Source organism: Salvelinus alpinus, chromosome 17 (genome assembly GCF_045679555.1).
Source record: "Salvelinus alpinus chromosome 17, SLU_Salpinus.1, whole genome shotgun sequence".
Taxonomy (NCBI): domain Eukaryota; kingdom Metazoa; phylum Chordata; class Actinopteri; order Salmoniformes; family Salmonidae; genus Salvelinus; species Salvelinus alpinus.
The window spans coordinates 28,094,144-28,117,751 of record NC_092102.1 but is presented as its reverse complement, the minus strand read 5'-3'; the positions used below and the strand labels follow the sequence as shown (position 1 = coordinate 28,117,751).

Sequence of the window (23,608 nt, the reverse complement as noted above, 5' to 3'; positions counted from 1 at the left end):
GAGCTCGGGTATTTTCTGTATACCAGGGAGCTAGTTTCTTATGACAAATGTTTTTAGTTTTTAGGGGTGCAACTGCATCTAGGGTATTGCGCAAGGTTAAATTGAGTTTCTCAGTTAGGTGGTTAACTGCTTCTACAGTTAACCACTGTAACCGTGCTTCTACACCTGCATTGCTTGCTGTTTGGGGTTTTAGGCTGGGTGTCTGTACAGCACTTCGAGATATTAGCTGATGTACGAAGGGCTATATAAAATAAACTTGATTTGATTTAACTGATTTTTGTCCTCTGACGTCCTTGGGTAGGCAGAAGGAGTCTGGAAGGGCATCAAGGAATCTTTGTGTTGTCTGAGAATTTATAGCACGACTTTTGATGCTCCTTGGTTGGGGTCTGAGCAGATTATTTGTTGCGATTGCAAACGTAATAAAATGGTGGTCCGATAGTCCAGGATTATGAGGAAAAACATTAAGATCTACAACATTTATTCCATGGGACAAAACTAGGTCCAGAGTATGTTTGTGTCAGTGAGTAGGTCCAGAGACATGTTGGACAAAACCCACTAAGTCGATGATGGCTCCGAAAGCCTTTTGGAGTCGGTCTGTGGACTTTTCCATGTGAATATTAAAATAACCAAATATTAGAATATTATCTGCTATGACTACAAGGTCCGATAGGAATTCAGGGAACTCAGTGAGGAACGCTGTATATGGCCCAGGAGGCGTGTAAACAGTAACTATAAAAAGTGATTGAGTAGGCTGCATAGATTTCATGACTAGAAGCTCAAAAGACGAAAACGTCATTTTTTTTTTGTATATTGAAATTTGGTATCGGAAATGATAGCAACACCTCCGCCTTTGCGGGATGCACGGGGGATATGGTCACTAGTGTAACCAGGAGGTGAGGCCTCATTTAACACAGTAAATTCATCAGGCTTAAGCCATGTTTCAGTCAGGCCAATCACACCAAGATTATGATCAGTGATTAGTTCATTGACTATAACTGCCTTTGAAGTGAGGGATCTAACATTAAGTAGCCCTATTTTGAGATGTGAGGTATCACGATCTCTTTCAATAATGGCAGGAATGGAGGAGGTCTTTATCCTAGTGAGATTGCTAAGGCGAACACCGCCATGTTTAGTTTTGCCCAACCTAGGTCGAGGCACAGACACAGTCTCAATGGGGATAGCTGAGCTGACTACACTGACTATGCTAGTGGCAGACACCACTAAGCTGGCAGGCTGACTAGCAGCCTGCTGCCTGGCCTGCACCCTATTTCATTGTGGAGCTAGAGGAGTTAGAGCCCTGTCTATGTTGGTAGATAAGATGAGAGCACCCCTCCAGCTAGGATGGAGTCCGTCACTCCTCAGCAGGCCAGGCTTGGTCCTGTTTGTGGGTGAGTCCCAGAAAGAGGGCCAATTATCTACAAATTGTATCTTTTGGGAGGGGCAGAAAACAGTTTTAAACCAGCGATTGAGTTGTGAGACTCTGCTGTAGAGCTCATCACTCTCCCTAACTGGGAGGGGGCCAGAGACAATTTCTCGATGGCGACACATCTTTCTAGCTGATTTACACGCTGAAGCTATGTTGCGCTTGGTGACCTCTGACTGTTTCATCCTAACATCGTTGGTGCCGACGTGGATAACAATATCTCTATACTCTCTACACTCGCCAGTTTTAGCTTTAGCCAGCACCATCTTCAACAAAATATCTGTAGCCATAAACAATATTCATACACTTTCACAATAATTATGCATAATTATAATTAATCATGAAATATTCCATGATGCTTAGTTTTCTTAGCACAGGTTTTCCTTTATTTCAAAATCAACATATGGCCAAAGACTAATCCATACACAGCCATCATCACTAACACGTGACATAGACAATACAAAATAAATATACATCAACATCTCCATTCACTTTGTTCTTCATTATCAAATAAATATTAAATACGTTCATCACATTTTTCCTAGTTCATTGCAAAGGTGTCTCAAAATACTTTATGGAAATAAAATAAATGATATAAACAAAAATCTAACTCTTTAAAAAATTATCAAAACTTGTCGGTTACAAAATATTTGCACTTAAAAAAGATCCCAGTATTTCAAATAAATAAGATATATAAAACAATTTATAGTTGATATTTTAAAATATTTCCTCTTTTTCAACAATGCAGAGGATAAACAAGTCCTCTCGGTCGCTGTTTAAAAATGTCTTCAGTGTCATTTTTTTTGTAAAAATAAATAAATAGGTCAATAAATAAATGCTGAATAAATAAGCAAAATGAACACAACATGAATAAATAATATATTAAACAGACTAAAATTCATACACAACAATAATAATGAAATCACAAACTATTCCTGGAAGTGCAATATTTATGCCCATAAATACTATCGACATTACTCAATAGGGTTGGAACACAAGTACACTATTTTGGAGCGTATGTTATGATGGGGTATTGGAGCCAGTATACTGCATTCTTAGTCTGTTCTGTACAATTAAAGTGGATGTCTTTTTTTATTATACCCCTCAAAAGGTTCCCAAACACCCACACCAACACATATTACTCCAATGCGCACAAAAACACTTGTGTGTCCATTGATCCTGTTAACCTTCATGCAAACAGGGAGGGGAGCAACATGAAATGGACAACATATTTTCTCCAAAACAAATAAGAGAAAAACCAAGTATATATTCCAAAAGCAAGGGATGATTATTTATGGTTGTTGGGTTTTGTATACCCAGACACCATGTCACCTTGCCTTCTCTCTCCTCTTCTGCCTCTCTTTTGTATGTTCCATTATGTCTCACCACACTTTTAGAGACTACACTTCGATGCCTTTTACTGCTTGGTTGATGGACTCCAACAGAGCGCGGTTCTCCGGGTTTTGGTAGCAATCTTTATTGGAGAACATATGGGTCAAGGTGTCCACGTAATTATCGAAGTTCTGGTCCGACATAGGTTCCTGCTGAAGTAAACACAAGTAACGCTTTAAAGACAAGTTGTATGCGTTAATTTGTAAGCGAGTGCCGTTGCATTTGTGGAGAGTATGTGGGTGTGCGTGAGTGCATACATGCTCTGAGTGATCCATCCCTATGTGTAACTCACCATGTGTGGCAGCCGGATGTTGGACAGGCTGCGGATCAGAGCTTGGCTCAGGCCAGACAGCTCCATGTACAGGGCATCGTTACTCTCCTCGATCTGCTTGTTTTCCTCCTCCATACTCTTCAGGTTCTTCTCCATGGATGAGATCTGGAGCAGAGAATCACCAATCAATCAACCACAGTTCTTCAGTCAGCCACAAACCAGTCAGAAACACTCTTTTTACAATCTGTTTTTGATTTTGAATTGAATTAGGAATGTACGGTCGGGACAGTATTTAGTGGGTATTGTTAACAAGTGTCAGACTCACCTGTGTGTGCAGGTTCATCATATCATCCTCCATCTCTGAGTTGGACTCACTCAGTTCCCCGATCTCTTTGTTCAGCTGCTTGATATCTTCATCATTATCCAGAACTATGGAAATTAAGCAACCAGTAACAACCAATAAAACAACTAGAAACAGTCAAACATAATTGAAGATCATCCAGTTTTACTGATGTATTGTTGACTTGACACACTCATAATGTTGGGACAAATCCTAACTTCCACTGAAATCAATGCATGACTAAGTGAACATTTGAGTTAAGTGGAAATTACGATTTTCCCTGTTATGCAGAAACTGTCAGATTAAACATTTAAGTTACTGTATATCCCCAGACTTACCATCGCTGGCCTTGAACTTTGCTGTAATGTACTCGTCTCCAGGGAACCTGGTTCTCTTCTTATTAGCGGAGGCTCTGGGACAACCAGAGAGACTTGGAACAACAGAAGAGGAACAGAGAGATGAGGCTAGGGATGGAGCACTGCTAGAACAGGGCCAGTTAGTTTAGTTCATTTTAATATGCCAATCACTTTTTTGTCTTTATACAATATGTTTTCCTGTGCTTTAAAAACCTGACTAGATGTAAAAATCTATCAAATGAAATGAAATCATAAAATAAACAACCTCAATAATAACCTATAATAGGTTAATAATGTTTCAGGATTAGGCCCAGCTTTTTGTAAAGTGTTTGCACGAACCCCGCCAAAAAACAATTGAATTTGATTGAGTGTAATACCTGCGGTGTGTGAGGAAGCTGCCGTTGGCGTGTCCTGATCCATCACAGCCGGGGGTGGGACAGGTGGGGCCCTCCGTCTTAAAGGCCTTCCAGGAGAAAGGAGAACCGTTGAGGAGCCCCTCCTTCTGACGCCTCGCTGCCAGCGGGCACCCGTATGCACTACGGTGGGTGGCATACTTCCCACTGATGTGGCCCAGGCTGTCACAGCCGGGCACCGGGCATCTACTAATGGAGGGGGGAAAGTCAGGGATGACAGGGAATGAGAGGGGAAAGGATAGAAAGAGAGAGACAGAGGAAAGCAATCAGCAATAGTTTGAAAACTAGAGGGCCGAAAAAAGGGCGGTCTGTTGTGTGGATGGTAAAGAAAAGGAATGGTTTGTCGTGGACCAACCTTAAAAGCTCAGAGTCTTCCTTGTCATCCTTGGTGGGTGTTGTTTTGACGGCACCTTTCTTAGCACGGGGGCATCCAGACAAACTGACAGAGACGTAGAGAGAAATTTGAATAAAGTCCTTTTTATATTATCCTCCAGTTGGATTTTCTAGGATTACATTTTTTTTAAACAAAAGCAATAAATGATCTGTGCATACCTTCTATGGGAGGCGTAGTTTCCAGTGATGTGACCTGATCCATCGCATTCAGGGGTCGGACACCTGGGAGTCAACCAGAGAAAAGTCAAGTCAGCATAGCACTGCATGAGATATTCATATTTGTTGCAAATGTAGAGATGATATGAAAGCGCTTTGTCATAAAAGTAGCTAACACTTTCTCTATGGGATAGAATTTGTTTGACACAGGAGATCGCAGCAGAGGGAAAACACATCCCCACGCATTGTAGTGACAATACAAAGGGTTCAGTCATGTCAGTATAAAGTAGGGTTATAACAGGGATAGAAAACTCTGGTCAAGGAGGGCCGCAGTGTGTGAAGGTTTTTATTCCAGCCCAGCACTAACACACCTAATTAAAATCCTTGAAGTCAGACAACAATTAGGTTTTTAGGTGTGTTGGAGCTGAACTGGAACCAATGCCTGCACACATGCCTGGGTTAGAAAGAAGGAAGGAAGGGGTAATACAAGCACAGACATACTTCAGTTCAGCAGAGTGGGCAGCCATGAGGGTCCGAAGAGACTTATCAGCAAGAGGACAGCCTGACAGACTAAAGATATGGAAAATATATATATAGACAGAGTATATTGTGTAGTCATTTAATAAGGGCAGAATAAAGGAAAGATCACAATCATAACAATGAATACTGTTTACAGGACTCATAGTAGCACATGATAAGAGCAATAGAGTATAGTAATTATTGAAAGTTCAGGATTTTTTATACAGATGTGTAGATTAGTTGACATTCAGTGTCAGTGAAACACTATAAATGCAGCTGTAAGACGTACAATGTGAAACAGCGCTAGCGACTGCATTGGTTGTAATGCAGGGGAGTAGGGCTGTGTCATACCTCCGATGTGAAGCGTAGTTTCCAGTGATGTGCCCACTGCCATCACAACCTGGGGTGGGACACCTGGAGATAATTGGGAAAGATTAGAAATTCATTCAAAAACATGAGGGTGGATGGCAGTACTACTTTGAACTGAATTCTTTATAATGGTGATGTGTCAGCCTTGATATTAGAGTACTAGGTAGAGAGACATAGATAATTAAAATGTAGGTTATTTTTTACTTATAGTGTTGTTATGAATGCTGGATTGAAGTTATTTTAGAGTATTCTTACAGTAGAACCTCTTTTTTGCAGTCTTTGGGCGAGAACTGGACCTTGAAGCTGGACGTGGTGACCTCGCCTGGGTACTTCCTGTCCTCCATGCTCTCCTGGGTGATGTCATCATCTTCTGCGTCAGAGGAGGTGTAGGAGTGGGCCACATAGTCCATCTGGCAGAAGGTCAAACAAACACAGGTAAGGATGGAGATTATAGTTCATCATTTAATCCACCCTTTATTCAAAAGATGACAGCTCCAGTATAAAAAATCATATAATCAGAACATAATCACACAAGTCTCACCTTGCCATATTTCCAATTGTCGTGTATCACTGGAAGCTGAGGCTAGAACACACACTAACCTCTCTCAAGACTATTACATTACCTTGATTCAGTGCAGCCCTCAGGTTCATTTCAAATCAGAAACGTCTAACACATCATTGTGATCTCTACAGCGCTGTTGGCTGGTCGTCATTGACCTTGCGTAGGCTTAAACACTGGTATACACTGATTTATAAGGCCATATTGGGTAAAATGCCATTTTATCTCTGTTCTTTTTTAGTCAGGTCAGTAAATAAATATTGATTACGGTCCCATTCTGATTTGCTTCTAACAGTACCAAAAATTAGAACAGAACATGTTAGAAATAGTTTTTGTTACTTAGCTCCGTGGTCCTGGAATTCTCTCCTGAACATTTAAAAATGTGATGATCTAGAATCATTGGTGGAGTTTAAACACTTGATCGATGTATATATCATAGAAGAGTGTAATTGTTTGTAGGCCAGCTGTTTTTAGTCAAGACGTTTGTGTTTTTAATGTACAATGTTTTTGTTTTATATGTTTATGTTTATAGTTTTGTTTACTGTTGTTTTGGTGTATGTAAGTTGTTTTGTCTGAAACGTTGTTCCCTCTGCTGCTATTGGACCAGGTCTCTCTTGGAAAAGAGATGTTATCTCAATGAGAAAAAACCTGTATAAATAAAGGTAAAATAAAAAATAAAGATTATCATAATTCCAATGGTTTGGGGTTAGTCGCAGACTTGGCATAAAGCAGTTACCTCATCCTGCTCCTCCTTCTCTTTGGGACAGTTTGGCTTAGTGAAGTCCAGAGGCCCCTCCAACTCCTCCTGTAGGTGGCCCTGGGACGAGGGAACGTCTCCCGGGTGCTGCGAGGAGGAGGAAGAACAGGGGTCTGGTGATTGCATCCCTTCCATCTTGATGGGCTTCTTCATGCTCAGGTCCAGTGTCCCATTCTCATCCACTTCAATATCTATGTCCTGAAGGTACAAGGACTATGTTAACACGTGTGTGTGTGTGTGTGTGTGTGTGTGTGTGTGTGTGTGTGTGTGTGTGTGTGTGTGTGTGTGTGTGTGTGTGTGTGTGTGTGTGTGTGTGTGTGTGTGTGTGTGTGTGTGTGTGTGTGTGTGTGTGCGTGTGTGCGTGTGTGCGTGCGTGCGTGTGTGCGTGTGTAGTAATGCAGTGTGTCTAATAAATAATTTCAAGAGGGAAAAATATATTCTTTATAAAGTCAACCACCAACAGGCTAGGCTGGGCTGAGCTGGGTAGCAGAGAGGCCTACCTTGCCAGCTGGGTCCTGCTGTTTGGTGCTAAGGTTCTCTGGACTCTCCCAGCAGCGTGTGGACAGGTTCAGAATGGCAGTGGCAGCCATGTGAGCAGCCTCGGCATCATGGGTGTAATCGTAGCCACTGGAGGACGAGGAGGAGCTGCTCTTTGCATATCCTCCCGAGAAGCTATGGCCCGGGGACGTGGCCTTAGGGAATGGTTTAGCTGTAGAGGAGAGAGAGGGTGGGTGTGTGCCAATGAGAATTTACCTTCACAGTATAACACGCCCCAAGCCGCCATTACAGTTCTCCTATAACCAGCAGGGTCATGATCCTAGACTATCAACCAATTTCTCTCATGAATACATACTAACGTGAAACGAAAAAGTTATGTTTTGTTAGTTAAAGGGACAGTTCACCCAAATTACAAAATGACATACGTTTCCTTACCCTGTAAGCAGTCTATGGGCAAGGTATGACAGCAATACATGCCTTAGTTTAGTTTCCCTGGCACTGTTTTCACATGCTAACGTTTAAGGAAGTCATGGGACTTATATTTGCATTTTTCATGCATCATGTTCAAATCATCTATAAGTGACTTTGTTGAGCTTCAAAATCAATTGGGGGAGACACTCTAGACCCAAACAATTACAGACCTATATCTATCCTACCCTGCCTTTCTAAGGTCTTCGAAAGCCAAGTTAACAAACAGATTACCGACCATTTTGAATCCCACCGTACCTTCTCCGCTATGCAATCTGGTTTCCGAGCTGGTCATGGGTGCACCTCAGCCACGCTCAAGGTCCAAAACGATATCATAACCGCCATCGATAAGAGACAATACTGTGCAGCTGTATTCATCGACCTGGCCAAGGCTTTCGACTCTGTCAATCACCACATTCTTATTGGCAGACTCAACAGCCTTGGTTTCTCAAATGATTGCCTCGCCTGGTTCACCAACTACTTCTCTGATAGAGTTCAGTGTGTCAAATCGGAGGGCCTGTTGTCCGGACCTTTGCAGTCTCTATGGGTGTGCCACAGGGTTCAATTCTCGGGTCCGACTCTCTTCTCTGTATACATCAATGATGTCGCTCTTGCTGCTGGTGATTCTCTGATCCACCTCTACGCAGACGACACCATTCTGTATACCTCTGGCCCTTCTTTGGACACTGTGTTAACAACCTCCAGATGAGCTTCAAAGCCACACAACTCTCCTTCCGTGGCCTCCAACTGCTCTTAAATGCAAGTAAAACTAAATCATGCTCTTCAACCGATCACTGCCTGCACCTGCCCGCCCATCCAGCATCACTACTCTGGATGGTTCTGATTTAGAATATGTGGACAACTACAAATACCTAGGTGTCTGGTTAGACTGTAAACTCTCCTTCCAGACTCACATTAAACATCTCCAATCCAAAATGAAATCTAGGATCGGCTTCCTATTTCGCAACAAATCATCTTTCACTCATTCTGCCAAACATACCCTCGTAAAAATGACCATCCTACCGATTCTCGACTTTGGCGATGTCATTTACAAAATAGCCTCCAACACTCTACTCAACAAATTGGATGCAGTCTATCACAGTGCCATCCGTTTTGTCACCAAAGTCCCATATACTACCCATCACTGCAACCTGTACGCTCTCGTTGGCTGGCCCTTGCTTCATACTCGTCGCCAAACCCACTGGCTCCAAGTCATCTACAAGTCTCTGCTAGGTAAAGCCCCGCCTTATCTCAGCTCACTGGTCACCATAGCAGCACCTACCCGTAGCACGCGCTCCAGCAGGTATATCTCACTGGTCACCCCAAAAGCTAATTCTTCCTTTGGCTGCCTCACCTTCCAGTTCTCTGCTGCCAATGACTGGAACAAACTGAAAAAATCACTGAAGCTGGAGACTCTTATCTCCCTCACTAGCTTTAAGAACCAGCTGTCAGAGCAGCTCACAGATCCCTGCACCTGTACATAGCCCATCTGTAAATAGCCCATCCAACTACCTCATCCCCAGATTGTATTTATTTATTTATCTTGCTCCTTTGCACCCCAGTATCTCTACTTGCACATTCATCTTCTGCACATTCTACCATTCCAGTGTTTAATTGCTATATTGTAATCACTTCGCCACCATGGCCTATTTATTGCCTTACCTCCCTTATCCTACCTCATTTGCACATGCTGTATAAAGACTTTACTTTTATTTTATTTTATTAAATTTAAAAAATGCAAGTGCTTTTGGATGATTTGGACATGATGCGCGGAAAATGCTAATATCGGTCTCATGACTTGAATAAGATTTGTGCCACAAATGCTAAAAAGTTAGCATGTGGAAACAGTGCCAGAGAAACAAACCAGAGCATGAATTGCTGTGATACCTTGTCCATAGAATGCTTACATGGTAAAAAAAAAAATGTCATTTTGGTTTCCAACAGAAATTCAACAAATGCCAAGATCATCTTACATTTGAAGGCTTTGGGTGAGGTTTGGCTGGTGGCGGGTATCTTTGGAACCAGCAAAGGCTTCCCAAACACCTGGACGTCGAAGCTTGCATAGTCGAAGGAGACCTTGGAGTATTTCTCCAGCTCTTTGGCCAGGTTGGCGCGGGGTGTGGCAGGCACCATGTTGGGTCTGTAGCCGTACTGAGGGATCTCCAGCTGCTTCACAAAACACATAGGTCTGTAGGAGAGAGAGAGAGAGAGAGAGAGAGAGAGAGAGAGAGAGAGAGAGAGAGAGAGAGAGAGAGAGAGAGAGAGAGAGAGAGAGAGAGAGAGAGAGAGAGAGAGAGAGAGAGAGAGAGAGAGAGAGAGAGAGAGAGAGAGAGAGAGAGAAGAGAGAGAGAGAGAGAAAAGAGAGAGAGAGAGAGAGAGAGAAAAGAGAGAGAGAGAGAAAAGAGAGAAAAGAGAGAGAGAGAGAGAGAGAGAGAGAGAGAGAGAGAGAAGTGAAAGGTAAGAGACAGAGGTGGTGAAACAGTCAGAACATTTTGTACAAGAGAAGGGGTAAAAGATTAGTAAAATGCATCAGATGGACAGCTATTGTAGTAAGTGGAGATATGGAGAAAGGGAGGACCAGAGAGGGCTCACCTGAGAACTCTGTCTGAATGTGGGCTCCCAGTTGCGGGCTCGCTGACTGAAGGCTGGGGGTGACTGGGGGTGACATGGCCCCCCTTGGAGAGTTTCTCTGCAGCTGCTATGGGACAACCGGACAGACTGAGAGGGACAAAGAGAGATAGTGAAAATGTATACATTTTCTCATAGAATCCCACCAGAAATAGAAGGTCAATGTCAGGTTGTAATCGTTGGACGGTATAATACCTGCGGTGTGTGTTGCGATTGCTGTTTACGTGACCCTGGCCTATGCATCCTGGAGTTGGACACTTCAGCACGTTCTCGTGCATGGCCAGTACTAGGGAGAGATAGACAGAGAGATATAAGAATGTGTGTCAGATATGCAAATTGTTCAAACGAGTACGTGTAATGTTTCGCTGTTAGAACTTTGGTATTAGCGTGTTAGTGCTCTGCTAGTACTCACTCTCAGGTGGGATCCTGTCTTTGTGAGGGCACCCAGAGAGGCTGCGGTGGTGGGGGTACAGCCCAGTCACATGGCCCGTCCCATCACACCCAGGGGTAGGGCATTTCACCTCCTTCTTTTCTGGATGGGAAGGGGAGAGATGTTGAGTGAGCAAAATCCCTAACAATTGGAACATGATTCTGATTCTATGGCGGGTTAAAAGATATCCTGATAAAGCATAAACTTTCCTACCTTTGCTGTGGTGTCCTCTGTGTCGCATGGCTTGGTCCATGGCTTTGCTGGCCCTGTCGTCGGGGCTGTGGTAGTGCTGGTGCTCTGGAGACTGTTGGTCGACGTGCGGCCCTCTCACCTGCTCGGCCTTCAGGGCGATGGCTTGCTCCAGCAGTCCCAAGTTCCCCCGGGTCATATCCCAGGTCTCTGAGTCATCTGTCACACCCGAACCCTGTGAGAGACAGTCATCTTCCTCCTCCTCTTCCTCCTCATCTTCCTCTTCCTCAGATCGTATCTCAATGGCCACTGTGGTAGGTGGGGCTTTGTGAGAGTCGTGGTCCTCTTCTTCCACCTCCCCTGCTTCTGTTTCCTCCTCTTCTTCCTCCTCCTCTTCCTCCTCTTCAGTCAACGGGGAACCAATCTTTACCTCCCCCACTGCCACTTCTGTATCCTCACATTCCTGAGCAGGAGTACTAGGGGCAAGAGGGATGGCAGGCTCCATGTAGACCACCTCATCCTCCTCTTCCTCCTTTTCTTCCTCTACCTCCTCTTCCACCTCCTCCTCTTCCTCCTCCTCCTCCTTTTCCTCTCCCTTCTTCTCTTCTTCTTCATCTCCCTCCTCTTTTGCCGGATGCCTGCTATAGTCGCCACTGGAATACTGGTGATCTGAGATCTCCTGACTCACAAATTGCCTCTCCTCCTCTTTCTCTTCCTCCCCTCCTCCCTCCTCCTCCTCCTCCTCTCCTACCTCCTCCTTTTGCTTCTCCTCACTCTCTGCTCTCCCTGTTTCATTGTCGCCTTTGGGCTGCTCTATTGTTCTGTGTACATCAACTGTATCCTCATCTTCCTCCTCCTCCTCCTCCTCAGCGGCCTGTATCTCTGCCACTACTTGCACCTCCTCTTTGTGTCTGTCTGCCTCTGCCTCTGCTTCTGCCTCTGTGGAAGCTTGCTGTTGGGTTGTGGTGGCTGTGTCCTTCTGCGAAGTCCCTGCTTCAGGTACAGCTATGGTGTCGGACTCAACAGATGTCTCTTTTTCGGTGTCTTCGGGTACCACCTGTGAGCAATCGGCTGTGTACAGTGCAGAGTTGATAGGTTATTGCTAAATAATGAACGCTCCCTGTATTTGTCTTTCCATCAATACTTACTTTAGTATCATCATCAATCTGTACCACTGCAATAGCCAATAGCAATCCATGATAAATGTGATATATTCCTTGGATTCTGGTCTTCTCTTGACTCACCTTTCATGGACATGGCTGGGTTTGGCGTTTTGCTATTTTCCTTCTCTTTCTGCTCCTCCTCCTCTGACTCCTCTCCCTCCTTATGCTCTGCCTCACTGGCGGCGTCACTGTCTGCTGTGTTGAAGCCCTCGTCCATGGCCAACTTCAGGGGCAGGGTCTTTTTCTTGGGGGCGGGTTGATTCTCTTCTTCCTCCGCCTCCACAAGTTTCCTCTTCTTCACTATTGGGCATCCAAGAATGCTATGGGTGCAAGGTGAGGAGATGGGTGTTAAAGTCTTACTCCAGTCTCCTTTCATTCTCATTTAACACCTGATTTACTTAACAAAAGGTACATCTCAATAGGTGGTCCAGGTATCCTCATGACATGGCACAAGTGGGGGAGGAGCCTTTCCTCTTTTGTTCTCTACTGTTCCTTGAGCAAGGAGGGTGGCCGATGACATCACACAGTCACCATCAGACCAATGCCATACTCCTTGAAGTTTGCAGTTGTCTAAAAAACACTATTTTGCTCAAAACATATTTTTTTTATCCTTTAGTGTATGTACTTTACTGTATTTATACATGGGATATTGTTTTTCAACAGGTAAAGTTAAAAAATCACTGGAGAAATGGAGAACGAATTATCCTTAATACCACATATGTGGTATTTTTAATGGAGCTTTTTCTCAATTTAATAGTATTTGTATTTAAAAAACAGTGTTAGCAGAGGAACTTGAGCGCTAAGAGTTGGTGGTGGTTAGTCTAGTTAGTATATCATACCTTCTGTGTCGTGAATATCTCCCAATGACATGGCCTGAACCATCGCACCCGGGGGTGGGGCAGCTACTTAGTGATACAAACAGAAAACAAACATTTGTTTTATTAATTTTGCACAATGAATTACGTTCAAACTTTGTATGTGCTTTTCAGTTCATCACCAACCTAGTTTATTTGCTCTGAATATCTGCATGCTCTGGTTTTAGTGCACCCGACCAGTCTAAAGCCATATTGCACTTATCAGGAGTGGACTACATGTATACAGTAATAGGACAACTGTGTGGCTGGATTCAATACAGTAGCAGAAAAACACGTATTCTCTCACCTTAACTCTGCTCCCACGAGTTCAACGGGTACTGGGGAATAAAAAGACAGAGAGGGAACATCATAAGACACACACTTATCCTAAATACACGACAAATGAAGCCTTTTCAATTAGTGTGTGTGAATGTGTGGCTGCGTGCGTTTGCTGCGTGCGTGCGTGCCTACTGTACGTGCATGTGTGTTTGGCCCCAGCTCACCTCTGATGCCTTTTGAGCGGGTCCGGGTTCTCGTTTCTGCTGTGTCCTGACTCATCTGAAACACACAGAGTGTCATGACACTGCACTTACTATCTGTCTCTCTTTCTCTTTTTCACACACACACACACACACACACACACACACACACACACACACACACACACACACACACACACACACACACACACACACACACACACACACACACACACACACACACACACACACACACAGCTTCTCACTTTGATTCGAAGGCTCCTTTTGGTCTCACAGAATCTGCTTATTCTGTCTCCTCGCGTCCACCTCTGGTTCAGCAGCTGCCCTCTGAACTCATTTTCTATTGGAGAGGAGAGACATAGGACACACAGTCAGGGTTATACAACAACAGCATACAGCATACATCAGGGTTGGGCAAACCTTTTGGCTCGAGAGCCACATCGGGATTTCGAAATTCAATGGAGGGCCGCACAGAGGCCCGCAAAAGTTTGCCCACCTCTGACATACACTACATTACCAAAAGTATGTGGACAACTGCTCATCGAACATCTCATTCCAAAATCATGGGAATTAATATGGAGTTGGTCCCCCCTTTGCTGCAACAACAGCCTCCACTCTTCTGGGAAGGCTTTCGACTAGATATTGGAACATTGCTGTGGGGACTTGTTTCCATTCAGCCACAAAAGCATTAGTGCGGTCGGGCACTGATGTTGGGCGATTAGGCCTGGCTTGCAGTCGGTGTTCCAATTCATCCCAAAGGTGTTCAATGAGGTTGAGGTCAGTCAAGTTCTTCCACACCGATCTCGACAAACCATTTCCTTATGGACCTCGCTTTGTGCATGGGGACATTGTCATGCTGAAACAGGAAAGGGCCTTCCCCAAACTGTTGTCACAAAGTTGGAAGCATAGAATTGTCTAGAATGTCATTGTATGCTGTAGCGTTAAGATTTCTCTTTCTTGGAACTAAGTGGTCTAGCCCGAACCACGAAAAACAGCCCCAGACCATTATTCCTCTTCCACCAAACTTTACAGTTGGCACTATGCATTCGGGCAGGTAGCGTTCTCTCCATCAAACCCAGATTCGTCCACTGGACAGCCAGATGGTGAAGCCTGATTTATCACTCCAGAGAATGCGTTTCCACTGCTCCAGAGTCCAATGGCGGCGAGCTTTACCACACTCCAACCGATGATTAGCATTGCGCATAGTGATCTTAGGCTTGTGTGCGGCCGCTCGGCCATGGAAACCCATTTCATGAAGCTCCCGACAAACAATTATTGTGCTGACGTTACTTCCAGAGGAAGTTTGGAACTCGGTAGTGAGTGTTGTAACAGAGGAAAGAGGATTTTACGCGCTACGCACTTCAGCACTCGGTGGTCCCATTCAGTGAGCTTGTGTGGCCTACCACTTCGTGGCTGAGCCGCTGTTGCTCCTAGCTGTTTCCACTTCACAAAAACAGCACTTACAGTTGACCGGGGCAGCTCTAGCAGGGCAGATATTTGATGAACTGACTTGTTGGAAAGGTGGCATCCTATGACGGTGCCACATTGAAAGTCACTGAGCTCTTCAGTAAGGCCATTCTACTGCCAGTGTTTGTCTGTGGAGATTGCATGGCTGTGTGCTCGATTTTATACACCTGTCAGCAACCGGTGTGGCTGAAATAGAAGAATCCACTAATTTGAAGGGGTGTCCACATACTTTTGTATATATTGTGTACATACTTAGACAGGCCTATACTGGTGACTTCCTAACCTATTAGGGATACAAGATATAGGACTGTGTGACATGCTTTATTTTTTCCATGTATGGCAATTTCATTCCATGACATAATGTAATGTTAATTGTTGGTGTTCTTCTTATTTGTTGTTATTCTTATTTGTGTAAAAAAAAATCTAAAAAGATTAAACACAAAACAATCCTTGAAGAGCACCCCTAGAAAATCATCACATGTTCAATCTGGACAGAGCTACAGGTAAAAACGGTCGATGGTTGATAAGAGGGTGATAAATAACCATGACTGTTATTGCAAACACAACAAGATTCCCATACACAATAGGGCTGTGTGGTTGGGATTCTCCCAGATAAATATAAGAGAACAATACAGAAGTCCGACAAGTACAGAAGGCCTGCCCATGTGCTATCACTAGCGCTGTTACATCAATGACATTACACTGTTCCAAGATCATGTTGCGTTAAACATGCAGCAATGTGCAAAAAAAAAAGTATCATATAGCATTTTAGGCATACCTATGATTTGGCCTACTTGGCCTATATAGTTGGACGTTATAACCGGTGGTGATTATATTATTTGAGGAATAGCCTTTAATGAACCAGACAGTTAATCAGTATATACTAAAATATTAAACTGCATTTACAACGGAAATGCAACTAGCCTACCCAAAGCCTCCTCCTCGACCATGTTAGCCTATTTTTCTTCTCTCTTGCACATAATGGAATTAGACCTAAAGGCCTAGAGTAGGACACATTTGAATACATTTTAATTATTTATGAATATGTGTTTAAAGAGAAAGAAAATGGCTTCGTGGCTTTGTTTATCGGCCTTTGACAAAAACACCACGGTGCTGTCCATGGTGCTGCTAACACGACCTCACACACTCCGCTATGACACAACGCCTTCGAGTTAATCCGTCTTGCTTAAGTGAGAGAGAGAGAGCCTTCAAATATCAAGTTTGGGTGTGTTTTTCTAGTGCTATTATAATAATAAGGTCGTTGTAATGGCACTCTTAGCGCACATAGCCCCGGGAGATGGTGACATTTGAGGGGCACATGATCATCGGCTCTCGGATATGTAGCTCCACCTCCGCCAGTTTCCTACTGACACATTTGACAGTCATCGACTACAAACACAACCTCCAGCGAGCCGAGTAGGAAAGCACAGGCAAATATATAGCAACGCAGCAGTAGGCCCATTGCAAAGCCACTTTGTAACCAAATAACATGCCGGTTTAGGCCTTGATCATCGATTGAACATCCACATACAACTGAAATATAAAGACAAAAAACATACACGAGATAAGAACAAGAAAAGTAGGCTACATTGCGCGTATAAAGGCCTATGCATCTCCGGATTGCAAAAACACAAAATTACTTTCACAATAGAACCCTAAACCGAAACAAATATGCCTAGTGGTTCAAATATTATTTTATATTATCACCCCGGTAGCCTACTTTCTATAGGCTCTTCGTAATAGAAAGAAAGGATACACCATAAAATACAACTACATGGCTATGTACAATGCCACACAATAGGCCTACAGCTTTCAAACTTATCAACATTAGGTCTATATGCCTCTTTTCTCGAAGTTTCAGAAACCATAAGCAACACGAAGTCTGAAACAAATCACACATGAATGTTTTTACAAACTGTGAACAATATAGCTTATCTGAAACTCATATCAAAACGATCAACGTTTTTTTAAAGGGGACTATCAAAAGAGTTCGTCATTCGTCCGAAATGACATTCTCTGGCCGTTTGGATTACTTTTGGATTACCAAAACAGAACTGTGTGTTCTGTTTGTTCGTGCCATACGTCTATAGTACTGAAGGTTGTGTGAAATAAGATACAATTATGTTCTATATGAATTAGCATCCTAAAGAGACTGCATCTTTAAGAACTAAGACCGGGACATCCATTAGGCGATAGAAACCAACAGCAATGGGTGTTCGCGAAAAGATAATAAATATGTTTACAATCTGATTTGAAATACATTTGAGGAACACACGCATTTAACTATACTACAGAATTTGAAACCATAATATGATTATAAATACCATTATTGAATGGCCTGGTTGCTTCGTTGTTTTCAAGTAGGTAAGGCGGGCCTCCTGATTCCTATTTCAACAACTTCTTCTCAGCGTTGAATACTACCTCCACAATATCCCCGCAACTCTTTCATTGACCGTTAGAGACATCAAACATAATCCGGAGCTCAGTGCTCTTCCACCAGTCTTCAGTTTACAAAAGCGGCATTAATCCAACTTTAAATGTAGAATAGCCTACTCCAAAATTCATAAGCAAAAAACATGGCTTCATTTGCCTTTGTCAGCGAGAACAGGCCTACGTAATATTGCCTTACCTTTCGCTCATGGGTCATTGTTCACCCCTCCCCCCATGCGCTGACATCACCATAGCAAAGCCCACAACATAGGCTAAGAGGTGGCTTCGAGTACTCCGGTAATTTTTTTAGATCAGTTATCATGCTGCAGCATCAATCATAATTTGTTGTAGTCTACACCCTCCATCAGCATCAGTATCAAGGTAAATCTAAGCACCGTAAAAATATTTTGAAGATTTCAGTAGCCCGGGTGGTGCGTGCCTTAGTTTCAGCACCATGGACAGTAGCTAGAGCGCTCTGCTAAAACCGCGGCCCATAAACATACTGTAACGTTGGTCCTTATAGATGTGGTAACTACTCTCAGAGCTAAATATAAACCACTTTCCAATTCACACCGATTTAAATTCCTTCAAAGTTAACTTAAATACCGATATTTTATTGAAGAAGAAAAAAACTATCAATTGCATGGTGTCTGTTACAGACAATGTCTTCGTAGCACAAAAACTGAAACACTGGTGTCAAGGCAAAAAAAAGCGTACCCCTCTCAGAGGGAACTCATTTTCTTGTGCAACAATACATAGGCAATACTCCGCAAAATATGATTAGGCCTACAGCCTGAGCGCCTCTGGACAAAGTAGTAGTAACCCTACAGTGTTTATTTAACCTTTCTCTAACTAGGCAAGTCAGTTAAGAACAAATTCTAATTTACGGCCTACTCCGAAAGACGCTAGGCCAATTGTGCGCCGCCCTATGGGACTCCCAATCATTGCCGGTTGTGATACAGCCTGGAATCGAACTAGGGTCTGTAGTGACCCCTCTAGCTCTGAGATACAGTGCGTTAGACCGCTGCGCCACTCGGGAGCCCAATAAGTATCTTTGCCTATATTTGCTCTCTATTGATTTAGTTTTGAGGAAAATTAAATAATGTTACAGAAAAAAAGCTACTTTAGAACAATGTATTGTTTAAATAGAGTAGGCTAATAAATGCTAATATAACCACGAATATATAGGTTATGACCATAATCTAGATCTAATCACAAATCATGAAGCCTATACCTATACACATTTGGAAAACCAATCAATAATTAAACAAAACGAATATGCTATTAGTAGTTTTATAGTAGTATACACTTTTGAATGCGTGTAAATAAATGCTTTTACTTATTGGGCATATAAAGTACCCTAGTAGGCCTAGTCTATACCCCTCAAACGTCCGGTTGTAAATATGGTGAAAAAATTATCAACATTTTGGCACTGTTAAAGCTGGAGCAACTTCAAAAGAGTTTTGCATATTTCAAGTCTCAACTCCTCTTCGGTTACCAGCTGGGGCCTTTTTCTCCCCCATCTCAGTCACGTTTTAAAGCCCCAGTGCAGATGGACAGCCCTGCTCTGGAATACAATCAGCGTCGGATCTGCTATGACCGGGACAGGCTGTATAAATATTACATGGTGGGTGACCGACGAGAGGGTAGGCTGCTCTCTCGACTCCCCAAAAACAGATGGACCAATCTGACAGACTCCCCCACCCCGCACAAAAATGTTTAATACGCCTGCAGCCTGACGTCTCCTATACAGAGTTAAGAGCCACTAATCCCTGAGGGGACAAAACTTTCCTTTGTCTAACAAAGTGTCTGAACAGAGTGTGAGTTCAGGAAATATTTGGTCAGCACAAAGGGCCTTGTGTGGTTAGGATTCAACATTGTTTTTCTGTTAATATAAATTCGGGCATATACTGAAAAACTTTTCATAAACAGCTGAACGGTTAAAAGGCCCAGAAAATTCAACAACTGGGCACAGACTACAAATCAACCTTTTTAATACGTTGTCGACAAGCTTATAGCTTCCGTACATTTTGGGTTATATTTAGACATTGTGTAAATATAGTTGATTAGTTTTTGCTAATGAAAAACGAAGAAGTTACATTAGCATAATTCGAGTATGTTTAAATCATGTTGACGCCACCTGTGAGTGTTTTGTGGTGGGTGGAAGATGCTTCTTTCTCATCACAAAAGCCAATGCAAATACTGATACTTTTTTTACGATGAATAGGCTACTGTGTCTTTAAATTACTTTGAATAGAGAAGATGCAAGTTTAGGCTACAACAGAAGAGCAGGTAAGGCCTATCCTAACAGTCTAAAAGTGACAGATGCGTAGACCGTCACATCTGCTCCTAACCATAGTTCAGTTAGCCATCAACACATTGCTTGCTGAAGAGAGAGCGAGAAACAGATGATAAATAGGTGACTCACCTAAAAAGGTTTTACACAGCTTCATCTTCATTTTTGCTGTGACTTTTCCCCTTGCACACCGCTTCCAAACACAGCAACTTTACTTCACACTAAGCAAAGTTGGGTAGAGAAACTTACGAGTCGGGAAGGGGGGTATTATTGGGCAGCTGTCGATTTGAACCAATCAGAGGCCACCGGTCCTTTTATTGTTTCCAAAAACAGCAAATGAGAGCGCCGCACACTCTTAGCGTTCCAAAACAATGCCCATTGAAAAGGAACACAAAAGGGTCGCGGTATCCCTAGTAAGTCACAAGTGAAATTCAACTTCTTCCCGGCTCTCTCATTGCAACTCCTCAAAGATGCTTGAGCTTTCAAAGTGTCTCTGAAAGGAAGCTTTCATTTCTTAGAATGCCTCCCTCAGAATCTTATCAGCAGGTGAGAGGAGGGCATACCCTACCAATTTCCCATAATATGTAATGAAACGAATTATATAATACTGAAGTAGTGTGTACAAATGCACAATCAGATTAATTTAGTCAATACAATTATGTTGGTAGCACTTTATACAATAGCATGCAATAAAGTGGTTATAACATGGCAATAGTGTGGAAACAAGTTATAGGCCTAGTATGCCTACTCATAGGCTAATGAAAACTCAGATAGCCTAAACCCTTAATTTCAGTGTAATTACGTTCTTCTTTCAGGCTATTACACCACATTTGTTGTGCTATAGTACAGCAACATGCTACAGTAAGGTTGTGTTCTGTCAGATAGGGATGCCAAACCCAGATCACTGAGTTCAAGTCAAGGTTTGACAGGTCTATCAATCAGTTACTTACAAATCAATGAAGGATGTTTCTCAGACACATGCCTACCATTTGACACACTGTAGCCTGACTGTCATCTACAAATGCCATCTCTCTCTCTTACTTGCTTCCCATTCTCTCATTGTTTTCATCTCTCTCCACTCTCCACTCATGTCTGTCTGTCTGTCTGTCTGTCTGTCTGTCTGTCTGTCTGTCTGTCTGTCTGTCTGTCTGTCTGTCTGTCTGTCTGTCTGTCTGTCTGTCTGTCTGTCTGTCTGTCTGTCTGTCTGTCTGTCTGTCCCTGTGTCTCTGTTAGTCTGGCCCTTCTCCTCTCCTTGTGAATGGTGCTCTGTAACTTTATGGTTCACCATATGTCCTTCTCGTCCTGTGAGTGGAGACTGTGCGCCTCCATAGACCCCTTTGACAGATGGCCTGCAGATATTGATGACCACAGGCTGCAGCCCCCCCCGGCTGCAGCCCCCCCCCCCCCCCCTCACCTCCTTTCTGACAGCACTTCTGGTTGTCGTAAAGGTATTTTGCAGGCTCAAACTTTTGAGAGTTGAGACGTATGGCTGAGACCTGATTATGATTACCTTGAAATTAACTTTTTTAGATTTGGTGTTTTTCACATGGTTTTCATCAATGGTTTTCATCAAAATAAACTGTATTTTGTAGTGTTTGCATCGGTAGTTGTTTTTTTAAAATCTGATGCTGTATGGGCCTATGGATGGGAGCTGTGAGGAGGCATACTGACGGATGGCCAAGTCCTGCTGCACTGCACACACGCATACACACGCACCCCCTGCCCCCTGCACGTTAAGAGCCTGATTACAATAACAAAGGCTGCTCACACTTTGGGGCGGAGCCAGCGGGATGATTTCCAGGCCATTGGCTGCTTAATGAGGACTCTCTGTGTGTGTGTGTGTGTGTGTGTGTGTGTGTCTGCGTGTGTGTGTGTTTGTGTGTGAATAGTGAAAAAAAGGCTATTTGCCACAGCTGTCACTCTTCAGTGTAATATCACTCTAGTCTGTCTAAAGTTAGTGTGAAAAGAACGACTGCATCAATATCCCTGGATCATTTCAATAATTATTTGAAGCTCAAATACAAAAAAAGACACATTTCAGTATTTTCAAGTAAATTGTTCTGGAATTGTTTGTGCATAGGGATCTATGAAGTGACTCAAAGTTGTAAGACTGAAGTTACAAAGAGGAGTAGCTTAAAAAGGTATGGTGTGGTAAACACAAACTGAACTTCAGATAATCGTTGAATAAAAATGTTCTATTTGTAAAAATGCATCACACTTAAAATACCAAGTATTCTGCCATGCCTTGCCAAATAAGCTCAGCAGATGTCGAAAAGTATAGGTTCACTTGTTTTGGTGGAGTGAATATGACAACGTGCCAATAGTCCTCTTTTTTCATTCATCCCTCAACTTCTCAATAGACCCCCCACCACACCCCTCCCAATAAGACAATTTGCCTTCTACTCTAGATGTTCATGCCACCTGCCCTTATACACCCTCCCTCCCACCCAGCTCAGCCCCCCCCCCCACACATAATTAAGCACACTCACTTTCTGGTCTCCAGACTATTTTTGTTTCGTCACCTTGCCTCCGGCAATACAGCAGCCCCCATTGCCCCTCATTCAAAAAGAAAGCCAGAAAAATATAAAATCTACCTGCAGACTGCTGAAGCCCAGCCAATATGATTGTTAGATTAGACATCTTCAAAGATTAATTAGGACCGGCCCACACTCCGAAGTATCCATGGTAATTTTAATTCCACATTCCTGTCGCCATGGCGCAGAGCCAAAGGACTGAGTGAATTCCCCCCCCCCCCCTTTCTCATCCAACTAGCCAGGCTGAGTTGGCATCTGTATGCAAATAACCTTCATGGTATATAGATAATGTATGGAGGGTGAGGGGATGTAGTACTCCCCCATACTTATGCACTAAGATATAAATTGTGTGACATTATAAGCAGCTGCCGGCCTGCTTTCTATGGCTGTCATCCAGAGAGGCAAAGCCCCTTGCAATTGCCATTTGTAAAATATTGATTATGAAATTGTTACAAATGAAAAAAATACTTAATTAAGTCAATCTGCTTACATTACCACATTGTGAACATCTTTTAAACAGTACTTCAAAACCGGGCATTTCTGTGCCTTTGTTATTAAGCTGTTTCCCCATGCATGTTCCTACATCTGTTTCACACACACATCTAAAATAGACAATGCAATAAAGAAAACAATATTGCAGACAATGTTTTCAGGTAGTATTATAATGGTTGGAAACATTTTGATGTCTAGATCTGCACAAATTGAGGACATTTTTTAATGAATGATTTACTTATTTGTTATACAATAATGTATTAAAATTTCTTCTGATGATGACCAACTTTTCACTCTATTCCCTGAAGGTCACAGGGAAACAGGACACCTCTCCCAGAGAAGAAGTGTCACGATGGGCAGCCACACCGGTCACTCTTTGACCCCTGACCTCTCGGAGGTGCGTGGTAACAGAGGTCGCCACCCCGGAGAGGCTTCTCTTTCTCCTCCAGTGGGAGCAGGTGTTGCAAAAGGACTGACCTCTTGAAGAGAATGAAAGGGCTGTTTGATTATTTACTGGAGTTGAATGTGCCACACGTGCCTCTCTCCCTAGGGATGAGGAAGACACTGCCAACATAGACACTGCCAACACTGCAACTCAATTAAACAAACCTAATAATCACATATGGCCTGCTTATCATTTATTATATACTGCATGAACAACAGGCTTAAAAACATATTATTATCTTAGTATATATTGAATGTATACATGTG

At 43.0% G+C, this 23,608-nt stretch overlaps 1 protein-coding gene across 7 annotated transcripts; it reads right to left on the bottom strand.

The window, feature by feature from the left end:
- Positions 1-1,786: 1,786 nt before the first annotated feature.
- LOC139542659 (myelin transcription factor 1-like) lies at positions 1,787-20,095 on the bottom strand. 7 transcript variants are annotated; one of them, XM_071348353.1, is made up of 23 exons: positions 20,004-20,095; positions 13,924-14,018; positions 13,682-13,736; positions 13,486-13,516; positions 13,164-13,229; positions 12,406-12,644; positions 11,186-12,232; positions 10,955-11,074; positions 10,738-10,828; positions 10,507-10,632; positions 9,888-10,102; positions 7,449-7,657; positions 6,928-7,146; positions 5,888-6,042; positions 5,615-5,677; positions 5,246-5,314; positions 4,748-4,810; positions 4,551-4,634; positions 4,160-4,384; positions 3,765-3,856; positions 3,412-3,515; positions 3,108-3,251; positions 1,787-2,967 (listed from the first exon to the last, which is right to left on the bottom strand). In XM_071348353.1, exons 1-23 carry the CDS (start codon positions 20,032-20,034, stop codon positions 2,824-2,826), a joined length of 3,687 nt encoding a protein of 1,228 aa, XP_071204454.1. In that variant the 5' UTR covers positions 20,035-20,095; the 3' UTR covers positions 1,787-2,823. The 7 variants fall into 7 exon arrangements, with proteins under 7 accessions (XP_071204454.1, XP_071204456.1, XP_071204457.1 ...); XM_071348355.1 differs by having other exon boundaries at positions 1,787-2,964; XM_071348356.1 differs by having other exon boundaries at positions 6,928-7,035.
- Between the last annotated feature and the right edge of the window lie 3,513 nt (positions 20,096-23,608).

Coding starts and splice junctions, on each gene's coding strand:
- LOC139542659 (XM_071348353.1), bottom strand. CDS start 20,034: ATGAAGATGAAGCTGTGTAAAACCTTTTTAG. Junction 13,230..13,485: donor CTCGTGGGAGCAGAGTTAAG/GTGAGAGAATAC, acceptor TGTATCACTAAG/TAGCTGCCCCACCCCCGGGT. Junction 10,829..10,954: donor AGACAGGATCCCACCTGAGA/GTGAGTACTAGC, acceptor ATCTCTCCCTAG/TACTGGCCATGCACGAGAAC.